Below are 13,354 nucleotides of genomic sequence, written 5' to 3' on the forward strand. Positions count from 1 at the left end.
CCTAATTCTAGTCCTGCTTTCTTCTGTATGTTTTTTCCTGTGCATTAATTAACCAGATGAATTTATATCATTGTGTTCAGAGCTTAACCACATTTTTAAAGACTAGAGGTATAGAGATTGGCTTTTCTTTTTTTTAATTAAAAAAGTGAATATGCTGTAGCTGTAAAAGGGCTCTGCTGTTGCTCTCTAGTTTCCTTTCAACCAGTCTCAAAATGAATCTCTCCTGGCACTGCCTCCCCCTCCAAGGGATCCCCGCTGCTGACCGTGGCCACCCTCCTTGTGTCTGGCCACGGTCTCCATGGCCACCTCTGCCCTGCCCTGCTGTCGCAGCAGCCCCCACCCACGCACCCACCAGGAGAAAGGACCCACTTACCTTTGAGAGTGGCGGACTTGCATCTGTTAGACATCACTTGCTTGGTTGAAGGGATAATGAATTTATTATTATTTTTTTTTTGGCTCCAGTTATAAGAAAGAACTTGGGAAGTGGAAGTGACTGACCATGCCAATCCTTTGCTGTTTTCTGTGACTTCTGAATGGTAACCTAAAACACCACACTCCCCCACCTTCAAAGGCAAATGTTACTGTTCGCGCTGCCTCCACATTAAATGGTTTTTCCCTACCGTTTCGCTTTCCTTACTTTCGTGTTACTGCTCATTGACAGCTTCGGTGAATTTTCCAGGGCACAATCATTTCTGACCCGCAAAGCATCTCCTCACCCTCTTTGTGTGCATTTTTTAACCAAATGAAGTAGACAAGGAAATCACCATTTGGGGCAGCAGAATTTCTAGTTTAGCAGAATCACTGTATAGATATAGATGTTGATATATATGTTTGTGTATATGTATCAAACCAAATTTCTTACAGGCAAAGTATATAGCTTTATGGATGAGGAGGAAGAGGAGCTTTTTAAAAGTTGGCATCAGCATTGGAGTATTAAAGGAGAGTGGGATGCGTTCCAGGCTGCATCTTCATACATGAGGCTAAGGCGTGGTGCTGGGCGCTTGTCATGCCAACTCGCCACAGCAGAGGCAGATGGCCCTGAAGGGTGCCACTGCTCTCTCTGGGTCCCCAGTGCTCAAGGGCATGGATGGGTGAGGGGGCAGCAAATCAAGAATGGCTGGATTTTTCCATCCCGTTTGCTTTGACCACATGTATTGAACTGCAGCCTCTAATATTATATCATGTTTCCAAAAATGGTATCCATTAGAATGGAAAGAGAGTGGATCTGTAGAAATGTTTACCTTTCAACTGCCCGTGGATTCAGAAAGAAACACTCCCCAGAATGAGAACAGGGAAGAGGGACCTAATGCCCCTCAGTTCACCAGTCCAAGGAGCATGACTCCCTCCCCAAGGTCATCTCACTAGATCTTTCTGTACCGGCTCATCTCAGCTCAATAACCCTACAAAAGCCCTGGTCTGTTGTGTTCCACCACTATACGGTTTCTGTAATAAAAAGTGTTAATCCATGTTGATCTTTGTGAAAATTATTGCGTGCAACAGTATTTTCTCGTGTACCTCTTTTTCCTATGTGAATTGTCCCTCTTTTCTTTTTTATTTATAAATGTCTACTTTTTTTAAAGACAAACCAATGTGTTGTAGACCTATATGTAACCTATTCCTTAGTCTCATATTATAGGTATGTTATAAGAATGGATATTTTACTTGGCTTTAGAATGTTTTACAAGGAAACTAATTCTTAACTGATCAAGTTCTTGCTACTAAAATGCTTGTGTTTTTCATCATGACGTCGTGTGCTTCTAAATTAATAATCATTTTCGTTGTAGAAAAATGGAGTGAATTTATATTAGTCTTGGAAACTAATAATAGCATTGTAAATTTATGAGATGATTTTAACAGAAAAAAATTATAGAAGAATATAGTTATTTTAATTGTAATATTACTAACTGTAGGGTGAGAAAGGGGGGGTCCCATTGTGGTGAACTATGTTATAGCTTGTTACTCACAGTTTCTTTTTGATCATTTTTTCGGTCTCTGAGGTGAAACGAGTTATTAATTAAAAATTTGCAAACTCACATATGCATATTGTATATGTGTAGAAATGTAATCACACTTTGTCTTGGAATTACATTAAACTGTTTGAAATCACTGTACACTCTGCCTGGCGCATTTGTTTATCCTAGAAACAGACCAGTTTTAAGACTAAAGAGGTTATTGTTACAAGTAGCAACTTCTAGGAATGATTTAACTCTTCTAAAACTGTGCATAATCCACCACTGCATTTTTTTAAATTCAGTTTTATTGAGATATATTAACATACCATATAGTCATCCATGTTGTACAATCAACTGTTCATAGTACCATCATATATTTGTGCATTCATCACCCCAATCTATTTTTGAACATTTTCCTTATACCAGAAGGAATCAGAATAAGAATAAAAAATAAAAATAAAAAAGAACACCCAAATCATCCCCCCATCCCACCCTATTTTTCATTTTTTTTTGTCCTCATTTATCGACTCATCCATCCATACACTGGATAAAGGGAGTGCGATCCTCAAGGTTTTCACAGTCACACACTCTCACCCCTTGTAATCTACATTTGCTATACAATCATCTTCAAGTTCGGTAGTTTCAGGTATTTACTTCTAGCTATTCCAATACATTAAAACCTAAAAAGTGTTATCTACATAGTGCATAAGAATGTCCACCACTGCATTTTAAATTTGCAAAGACTACTCTGCCTGGCAAGTACAGAAGGCCTTGAGATCATTTTACTAGCAATTCCTGAGCATCTGAGCAGGGGTTAGTCTCCCAGCTCCCCACTGCCTCTTCCCAGCCATTCACCCCATCTGCTTCCAAACTCCTGAGGCCGAAATCATGGCTGTCATCTGTCGTCCCATATATCTGGGTGTGGGTGCGAGCTCTGCACCCAGGCCTTGCCTTCTCATCAGACAACTTCAGCATCTGGTAGCCCTGGTGCTCATTGCCCTCACTCATCACCAGGGCCCTCGCCACTCCCCTTTTGAGCCGTGAGCTCCACAGCCCCACCCTGGCCCTTATCACCACAGCTGTACCGCCTCAGAAAGTTTAAGCAAGCCCATATCCTCTGAGCATGGCTTCCCTTCCAGCAGGCTTTCATCCTGGCTCCCCCTGCCAGGATTCCCTGCCTCAGGACCTCCAGCCCCCCACCCCCACCCCCGCCATTATCTGTGCCTCCAAGTTTCACACACTTCCCATCAAGCCTAAATGCCACAGCCAGTCACTTGACCCACCTCACCTGTACCCTCAACTCCCTGCTGCCTTTTACTTCTGCCACACCCACTTGCTATGAATTGTTTCATGCAGCTCATTTCTGTGCTTCTGAGAACAGGTGAAGACGACCAAAAAACCCTGCAGTCCAGTAGCCTCCCACCTTGGCCAGGCCTTCTATGCTTATCGGTTCCCTCAATGTCAACACTCTCCAAGCCCCTACGCCCTCATTCTCATCGGACCCCCTGCTTCACAGAAGAAACCCAGGTCACTGGGCAGAGCTCCCTCAATCCCACCTGCTGCCACAAATCTGTCTGTGTCACCACCTCTCCTAACCTTAAGCCTCAGCAGAAAAGGGACGTTGCACTCCAGCCTTGCCCTCTCCTCAGGCTCTTTTCTCCTTCATGTATCCCCTCCTTCTTATCTCCGCACTTCCCCCTGACTCACTCCTAAGTTTCCTTCAAGAGCCAACCTGAATTCATCTCTTTGAGGAAGCTTGCCTTAAAGCTCCACACTGAGGTAGCTGTCCCATGTCTAGGTTCCCAAACCCCTCGTGTATAGTTCTCATTACACCATATTGTCTGCATTTCTTTCCTGATTTTTCTTCCCCACTGAACCATAAAATCCTTGCAGGTAAGGACTTTGGTCTTTCATCTCTGTTTCTAGGGCTTCCATTACAAAGCCTGGCACAGAGTAGGTAGTCAATAAATATTTGAATGAATGCAGAAACTACTCGGCCCACCTTCATTCCCTAAGCAATCTGTCATTCCACTTTGCAAATGCCATGTCTCCCAAAACTTAAGTAATATCACTAAAACCCTAAATGTAGCCAAAACTTGAACTGGGGAGTCAAACTCAGCTCGGTTAAAATTCAAATTACACAAGAGTCCATGCAAGAGATTTGGGCAGAACTTTGGAACTCTCCTCTGATAAATGTATCAGAAAAGCTCTGCCAATGATCACAGACTGTGGAAATGGTGAAAGCAGTGGAATGAGAGTGTGACAAGGAATGCAGTATATCATACAAGTCTTACCACCAGTGCCTCTGGAAAGTTATTAAATGTAAAAGGGAAAGACAAAATTCACTGCTGTCAATATCTTCCCTCAAGCATATTCAATACTAGAGTAGTAAAATATTTTAAGTCGCTAGTTTTAACCAATGATGAATAGGAAGCACAATTCCAGACTCCCAAATTAAGTACTATTTCCCAGCTGAGCCAAGGAAACCCTAGAGGAAGACCAAACAAACAATTCAATGATGCTCTCAGTTAGACTCTCCCTGTCAGGGCTTTTAGCAAAGCCCCCCCTTGCCATTGGGACATGTCTCAGGGTGGTGGAGGTTATTTCATAAGCCTGTTCCAAAGAGCTAGGTGTGACTCTATCATGCCTTATTACATATAAACACATTTTAAACTCTTTGCTAGAATAGTTAACTTTAAGCAAATATAAAATAAGTACAAAAGCAAAGAATACATATTCTACTTTAAAGAAAGAACCTTAGACTCTCCCCTCACCGACCCTGGTCAAAAGGCTCTCCACATTTTAAATTCAACTTTGACTACTCAAACTTCTTCTTAGGAAATTTTTTGTCTTCCATGGCTTCCCTTACACTGTCTTATACTACTTGCAGATGAAGAAATCCACTGTTGAGCAACAACTTTATTCCTCACTCTGTAAGGAAGAAATAGATAACTAGGAGCCATGTCTTCTAGTGTGGTAAGACCATCTAATTCCATTTTTTAAATGCTTACTTTACATACACTATTCTGTATAAGGCATATAGTCCCTTTTACTGAGACACTTGGCAGTTGACGACACATGTAAAACAACATTAGGTTAGAGTTACTCTTGTAAAGAGACCACTGGACATCTACTTTTATGTCTTTTATGTTCTGTTTAACAGTCTTATTAAGTTTTATTGCAGTGGCTCTTTCAGAGTCTTTTATTTGTTGCAGACAAATCCCATGGAGCCATAGTAAAACAATGGACAAGCATGCAATAACTGGAAGGCAAACTATATGCCTATTGCATCTGTAGCTCTAAGGGAGGTGGTAGGAAAATTAGAATGCTAGCACAGGTGACTAACATTGGCTCCCTTTGTCAAGGTTTTACAACAAAGAGATAAACTTAAGAAAGATTGGGCCAGTTTACAAACAGAAATAAAATAAAGAGTATAAAAATGCAGAAAGCTTAGAGATGAGAGAGTTTGATCAGGAAGAAATAAGAATGGTGTGATTGCTTTGGTAGCACATACACTAAAACTGGAACGATACAGAGAAGATTAGCATGGCCCTTGCGCAAGGATGACATGCTAATTCAGTGGAGTATTCCATTTTTAAAAAAAAAGAATATGCTCATTGTAAAAACTGAAGCATTGCAAAAACATTCAAGGTAGAAAATATAAGTTCCAAATCCTACCCTCTCCCATTCTGTGGTAACAAACAATAATAGTTTGATATATATCTCTCTAGATATTATTTTCTATACATATAATTTAGGTAAGTTTTCACAAGAAGTGTGGTTTTATGGGAAGTAGGGAGGATGGGAGCAGAAATGAGGAAAATTCTTTTGTAAAATATGCCTGCTTATGCTAAAAACTGCTTTATATGGAAAAAGGAAGAATACAAAACTATATATTACAGAATCCATATTTTGTTAAACACAGTCTAAAAACAAATATTAAAAATAATAACATTAGCCATCAGGAAAGTGCCCATCAAAACCACAATGAGATATCATTTCACCTCCACTAGGAGAGCTATAATAAAAAAGACAGTAACAAATGCTGGTGAGCATATGGAGGAACTGGAACCCTTGTACTCTGCTAATGGGAATGTAAAATGATATTGCTGCTTTAGAAACAGCTTAGCAGTTCCTCAAAATGTTAAACACAGAGTTGCCACATAACCCAACAATTCCACTCCTAAGTACATATACCGAAGAGAAATGAAAACAGACATCCACACAAAAACTTGTATATGAATGTTCATAGTATTATTGACAGTAGCCAAAAGGCAGAAAAACAACCCAAATGTCTATAAACTGATGAACAGAAAAACAAAATGTGGTATATCCATACAACGGAATATTATTCAGCAATAAAAAATTGAAGTACTGATCATTCTGCAGTATGAATGAAGCTTGAAAACAATATGCTAAATGAAAACACAAAAGACCACATACTGTATGATTTCATTTATATGAAATGTTCACAATAGGCAAATTTACAGAGACAGAAAGTAGATTAATAATTCCTTAAAGTTGGAAGTTTGAGGAAAAACGGGGAGCGTCTGCTAATAGGTATGGGGTTTCCACTTGGGGTGATGAAAATGTTCTAAAATTGTGCACAACTAAATACATTAAAAACCACTGAATTGTACAGTTTATATTGGTGAATTGTATGATATATGTATTGTATTTCAATCAAGCTGTTAAGAATTTTAAAAAATAAAAAGAAATAAGCATGGCAAATGGTTTGAGCCACAAAGCATTAGTAAAATTCAGTTGAACAAAGTAACTTGGCTTGCAGATGGGGAGTATGGCTTTCCTACTTGTCATTTTAGAATCCTTCAAAATAGTTGCTATTAAGTTGAAAGGAAGACATGGGGTCAATAAGAAATAAGTCAGACTTGAAAATTTGGTCTAAAATCTTTGAGTGTGGTTACTGGAACATGGCCCTGATGGGATGCAAACAGATCAGCAGCCTCAATATATTTTTTTAAGGAAATTGTATTGCCAAATAAATCTCAAAAAAAAGGTAGGAAGGAAGGGAGGGAGGGAGGGCAGAGAATGGGAGGGAGGGACAGAGGGAGGGAGGAACAAAGCAAGCAAGCAAGCTTCTTATCATTCTAGGAGCCATCAAATCTCAAGCAGGTAGTAGACTGCCAAAGCTCCAGGCTCCCCAACAACCATTTCAGATGCAGACAAGGAGGATAATAAACAACAAAGAACTTCCCAGAGCATGGACAGGTCCACAGAGAACAATGGACAAAGGAGTTCCTCCCAGAGAGGAAAATCAAAGGATAATAAGGAACTTTACCCCTCCTAGAATCAGGAGCCTTCATAACACTTCACAGCAGGATTTAAGAATTGCTATAAGCCAGTGATTTCTAAATGGGAGTCACTATTGCAATTATCCTCTCTCTGATCCACTGTATACTGGATGTGGTGTGGAGAATGGAGAGAGAATTTGGTTTCAAAGTTCAAATAAGGTGTTCCACTTCTGATTTGCATATGGAAGGTGGCAAGAGATCTGTTCCCACTGTAAGAGCAAGACAAACTAAAAAATTCACATTTAAAAATGGACACAAAGAAGTCTAGCTAATTAAATTGCAGAGACGTACAAGTCCCATTACCAAGACTGTACTGGCCAATGAAATGTGGGCAGAAGTGATGTGCAACACCTTCAGCTTTAGGTCCTGTCTAATCTAGGTTAGGACATGCTATACCAACCAACCAGAAATCCCAGACGCTTTAGTCCTCACTTACACAGTCTATGCAGTTCCAGGCAACTAACTGTCCAGGAAATCCGTTCTCCAGGCATTACCTTAGCATTCCAGGATGCCTCAGTCTTATGAACCTCTAGACCAACAAATCACTATGAAGGGGAAGAAAGAATATGGCTACGTGTGGATTGGTTCTTAAAAGCTTCCACCTGAAAGGACATGTGTCACTTTTCCTTAGTTAAAGCAAGTCACATGGACACTTTACTTCAAAGAAGTCAAGAAATGCAACCCTTCCATGTGCCCAAAAGGAAAGGAAAATAAAAATACTGGTGAGTGGCAGTCATATCTATCACATCCCCTAAAAATCATCCTTTGTGAACCTCTATATTCAAAGGTCCCAGATGGAGCAGAGCTGTCCCGTCACTGACCTGCATTAGGTCTGTGGTGTAAGAAATGGAACTTTACTTTGTTAAGCCTCTGAAATTTGGGGATTATTACAACAATTAGAATAATGTAACTAATACCCTACTTGATTTACACCATAAAGTTAAACAAAATAATGTTGTTGTTTTTTTTAATTGAGCACTTACAATTGGGCAGGCACTGTGCTAAGCATATGTGAATTGGTTAGCAGCATGCCTGGTGCATAAGTATTAGTTATTCCAATTTTGTCTTGGGTGTGTGTCCCGGCCCGCGGGACGATCAACCGAGGCTCCAGCTCCTGCGAGGGAAGAATGGTATGGGACAAGAGACACGAAGTACGACAGCAAGACAGGTTTCTGATCAAGCTGCAAAACTTTATTGAAGAGGCAGGGTATATATACTCTAAGGTAGAGGGAGTGGCTAGTACAAACGGGTGGCGGCCTAGAATTGGTGGCTGCAAAGGTGGGTGGCGGTCTAGGATTGGCTGCTGCTGTTGCTAGGGCGGATGGCAGATGTAAGGCTAGCACAGGATTGGTGGCTACTGTTGCTGGGGTAAAAGGCAGGTAGTAAAGCTAGCACTCTAGGCGCGAATCTTAAGCGCGAACGGCTATCACTTCCGTAGAAGGCTGAGGGCAACTTAAGCCGCTATTGCATCAGCCCTAGCGGTCATGTTGCATATCTCCGGCATCGCTGAGGGTGGATTTCATACATGCTACCTTAATCGTCCCCAACAGGTGTGTATATATCTGCTCAAAAGGATCTGTACTCTAAACTAAAGGTCCAAAAAGGGTATCTTAAGGCAGTTGAGCATCTTGCTTATCCTCTTCTCAAAAACATTCATAAGTTTTCATACTTGATGCACAACTGAACTGGAGCAGAGAGAGCATGGTAGAAAGAAAAGAGTACTTGGACCAGAAGTCAAGATCAGTTTAGTGGAACACGCATTTATTGAGCACCCTCTGTATGTACCTGGTGCTAGGGATACAAAGGAATGTGAGCCTGGATCCCTGCCCTCTAGGAGCTTACACTTCTGCATGGATGACAGACAAGTAAACAAATAAAGCATGATACATGCAATGATAAGAGTATCAACAGGGACTAGGAGAGCCACGAAGACCTCAGTTCTAGTCCTACCTCTGCCACTAGCTGTGTGACTTTGGATATGTTGCCTAACCTCTCTGGGCCTCATGGATAGTGAGAATGGACTAGATAATTTCTAACCCATGAAATTCTAACATCTACAGTTCCTATAACCCTAGGAGGTAGCCAGGGCAGGCATTATCTCTATTTTATAGATGTGGTGCCTGAGGTTCAAAGAAGTTTAGCATGGTGCCCTGAGCTACACAACTGCCTGCTGGTAAAACTAGAGCCAGCTCAGGCAGGTCTTCAAAGTCAGGTCTGCTGTACGTACACTTCAGGCTGTCTTGGCAGATGGCAGAGATGCTGGGGAGGGGCTCCTCTGACAGGAGTGACACGAGGTTTTCTTTTTTCTTCCCATGGAATTTTTTTTTTTTTTAGAGAAGTTGTAGGTTTACAGAAAAATCATGCAGAAAATAGAAAGTTCCCATATAATACCCTATTAGTAACACCTTGCACTAGTGTGGTACATTTGTTACAATTCATGAAAGAACACTTTTATAATTGTACTATTCATTATAGTCCATCATTTACAACAGGGTTCACTGTCCGCATCGTACAGTCCTATTTTTTAAAATTTTTTATTCTACTAGCATATATATGACCTAAAATTTCCTTTTAACGACATTCAAATGTATAATCCAATACTGCTAATTACATTCACAATGTTGTGCTACTGTCACCACCATCCATTACCAAAACTTTACAATCAACCCAAATAGAAACTGTACAATCTAAGCATTAACTCCCCATTCCCTACCCCCACCTCATCCCTGGTAGGCTTCTAGATTCTGACACTATAAGTTTGCTTATTCTAATTGTTTATATCATTGAGGGCATACAATATTTGTCCTTTTGTGTCTGGATCATGTCCCGTAACACAATGACTTCAAGGTTCAGCCACGTTGTTGTATGTATAAGAACTTCATTCCTTTTTACGGCTGAATAATACTCCATTTTATGTATATACCACATTTTATTTATCCATTCATTAGTTGATGGACACTTGGGTTGCTTCCATCTTTTGGCAATTGTGAATAACGCTGCGGTGAGTCCCTGCTTTCAATTCTTTTGGTTTACAACTAGTAGCAGAATTGCCAGGTCATATGGTAATTCTACACTTAACTTTCTAAGGAACCGCCAAACTGTCTTCCCCAGCGGCTGCACCATTTTACATTCCCACCAACAATGAATGAGTTTCTATTGCTCCACTTCCTATTCAACACTTGCAATTTTCTGTTTTTTAAATACAGCCATTCTAGAGGTGTGACCTGATACTTCATTGTGGTTTTGATTTGCATTTCCCTAACAGCTAGTCATGTTGAGCATCTTTTCATGATGCTCCCAATTTCAGTCCCATACTTTGCTCAGCTTAGAGCTGGCTACAGACCAAGAATAAATGGGACAGCTACTTCCTCATCCCCACCCCTACCTGGTGTAAACACCTAGCAGACAGTGGGTATTTCTGGAAAACTAGGTCATCTCTTACAGAAAAGCACATTGATATTAACATGATTATCCCAGTGAACACAGAAACCTTCAGGAGTGGAACTCAATCTCTGATGAAAACACTCCCTGGTCCTGGTTTCCACTCACAGCTGTCTCTGCATCATCGGGCTTTGTGCAGGATGCAAAGGACATTTTGGAGGCTGGGGACAGTCTTCCCTCATCTCCCCTGTACTTCTAGGCCACCCCACACTCAACCAACCCAGGATGTGCATGCTTAGGGAATGTGAGTGACCTCATTTAAATTTAAGCAATTTAAACAGAGTTAATTTGCTGTGCCTCCAAAATCATGCCATGCCCAGTAAAGCCAAAATAGGTGGCCACTGCTATCTCCCACCATGGCAAATAATTAAGATATGACATTAGAAAGCAATCTGCTTATCATATACAACAATTATTTGTGCATCTGCTGCTTGCGCTAAAGAGAGACCAACAACACACACTCCGTGCTGTCTGGGGGCTTATGACCGGATGATAGGGGTGGTCAGGTGACATGAAAAGATGAGTCACAAGAAGACAAGGCAACACAGCGTGGAAGGCTTAATCTTAAATGCTAAAGGCTTTTGTTAAAGGGAGAGGTCACTGAGGGCTGTCGTCGTCCAGGAAAGCGTCTCAGGGAGGCTAGAGCTGGGCCTTAAAGAAAAAGAGAGAGAGAAGCTGTAATTCATACTACCCACTCTCTAGATTTTAAGCAAGAAAATCACATGAAGAAGATAAAAGTGTCCAAGTAAAGAATGGCCTTGAAGGCCTGTGGACATCCTTTCCCAGGAAGCCCCTTCTCCATCACCCGCGCACACGGATACTCTGCACCCTCTCTCCTCCGAGCTGACCTCAGAGCCGGACGGCGGGGCCGGGGACGTGCTTGCCACACTTGGCCTCCCAAGGACCTGGTGAGGATGAGCCTGCGTTCAAATCCGGGCTCCTCCACTCCCTAGTCCTGTAATGTGGAGCAAACCACTTACCCTCTCTGGGCCCGTTTCCTCCCCTGAATAGATAGGCAGGCACAAGGCCTCCCTCGCATCTTCCATCTTCACAAACGACGCGTGCGCGAGATAACGTGCGCGGGGTGACGTGCGCGGGGTGACGCGCGGGGCGTCTGCCGTGTGCCCCGCCTGCCGTCGCTGCCGTCGGGGTTAGTCACATCCGCGCAGGTAGAACTGAGCACACTCTAAGGGCAGGGGAGTCTTCTCAGAAAGGAAAAGTCTGCTGAAGAAGGTGAGGAGTGGGGAAGGGTGGTCGCCTGGGTCCTCCTCGCGAAGGAACCACGACCTTGAGAGGTGGCAAACAGGACCCCCAGCCGTGTGTCCGTCCTTCGCGCGGGCAGCACAATGGCGCCCGCCAAGCATACCGAACCCGGGCTCCACCTTCGGGGGGAGGGTAGGGGCCGGGCAGGGCACCGGTTTACATCCTTAATTAAGATTTCCAACACTTGAAGAAGTTTAGTGTGTCCATGTTTTAGGTGGGAAAATACTTATACTTTTGGTGACCTGGGTCAGGGTATTGTCTGTGGTGCGGGGACAAACCCAAGGTGAGGAGAGCTGATTTGCCAGTGTGCTTTGAGGGCTTCAGGCAGCAGGCTTTGGATAGGTTTATAATAAAGAAGAACAGAATGGCATGGGAATTAATCGTTCTCTGTTCGCTCACATTCTTTCCTTGCCAAACCCACCTTGTGGCTGGATTCTTCACATCTCAACTCACAGGGCAGGAAGAGAGTGTGGCTCTGCTCCTTCTCACTGCCTTGGGAGCCCGACCCAGGTAGTTTCTTCATCTGTCACAGGAAGCCAGGGAGGCCGTGGGCTTTCTGCCAACCCCCAAAGGCAGATCACCACCACCCTGAATTCCCTTATCTACTATATTGTACACCCAAGTCCCCCACTGGCTTACCAAAATAGACAAAATATGAAACCACATAACACCCATATTTTCCTATCTGGAAAGCATGCACAAAAGTTAACAAAACGAAGTTGGCACTTTTGCCTGAAAAACAACAGTAAAAGAACTGAGCAGAACATAGCAGGACCTCATTTCCCTATGAACTATTTTCTGAAAATGGGCCAGGACCCAAAGGCAGACAATGGCTCATGGACAGGCTGCCTGCATCTCCCTCATCATAGCACCTGGAGGCCAGCGAGGCCTAGGCTCCACTACAGCTTGCTCAGTGCAAGTGGGGTGGCATTCAGAGCTTCCTCAGGCCCAGGGGAACTGCCAGCCCCCTTTCTCCAGATAGGCCAAGGGGGACTTGGAAAGGGAACTAAGATCTGGGCAAACTCTTATCTGGCCCAAAATGAACATCACCTGTTCTCTGTGGCTTTCTGTGGCTACCTACCCTTATCCCAAGCAGAATAAACCATCCCCTTGTCTGCATTTCCCAAGCACCTAGAGTTCCTTCTGCACCACTGTGTACCCCTTAAAAGATAAGACCATGGAGTCTCAGGACCTAGTGTGATATCTGGCAGGAGGCAGGTGTTTAATAAACTTCTGTCATGTTGAGTTGAATAATAAGGAAGATCCAGAATGAAGCATGCCTCTGGTACATCTAAGTTAACTCAGCAGCCTAGCAAAAGAGGTGCTCTAGGCAATAAAATGTTTTTGTCCTTCATTCCCACACGCTGCCACATGGCACACTTGAAT

General features: G+C 42.6%; 1 protein-coding gene and 1 non-coding gene across 2 annotated transcripts in view; both read left to right on the forward strand.

Annotated features, from left to right (window-relative positions):
- The window catches only part of HIPK2 (homeodomain interacting protein kinase 2), a 203,237-nt gene extending 201,126 nt beyond the window's left edge, over positions 1-2,111 (forward strand). Inside the window, exon 16 of the mRNA XM_037836043.1 lies at positions 463-2,111. Within this exon, the coding sequence (XP_037691971.1) occupies positions 463-468 (6 nt within the window). The 3' untranslated portion in view covers positions 469-2,111. The remainder of the gene's footprint in view (positions 1-462) is intronic.
- A 3,332-nt stretch (positions 2,112-5,443) lies between these two features.
- Positions 5,444-5,551, forward strand: LOC119535645. The gene has a single exon (XR_005217257.1). It is a non-coding gene; the product is annotated as a U6 spliceosomal RNA (small nuclear RNA).
- Positions 5,552-13,354: the final 7,803 nt, after the last annotated feature.

Source organism: Choloepus didactylus, chromosome 5 (assembly GCF_015220235.1).
Source record: "Choloepus didactylus isolate mChoDid1 chromosome 5, mChoDid1.pri, whole genome shotgun sequence".
Taxonomy (NCBI): domain Eukaryota; kingdom Metazoa; phylum Chordata; class Mammalia; order Pilosa; family Megalonychidae; genus Choloepus; species Choloepus didactylus.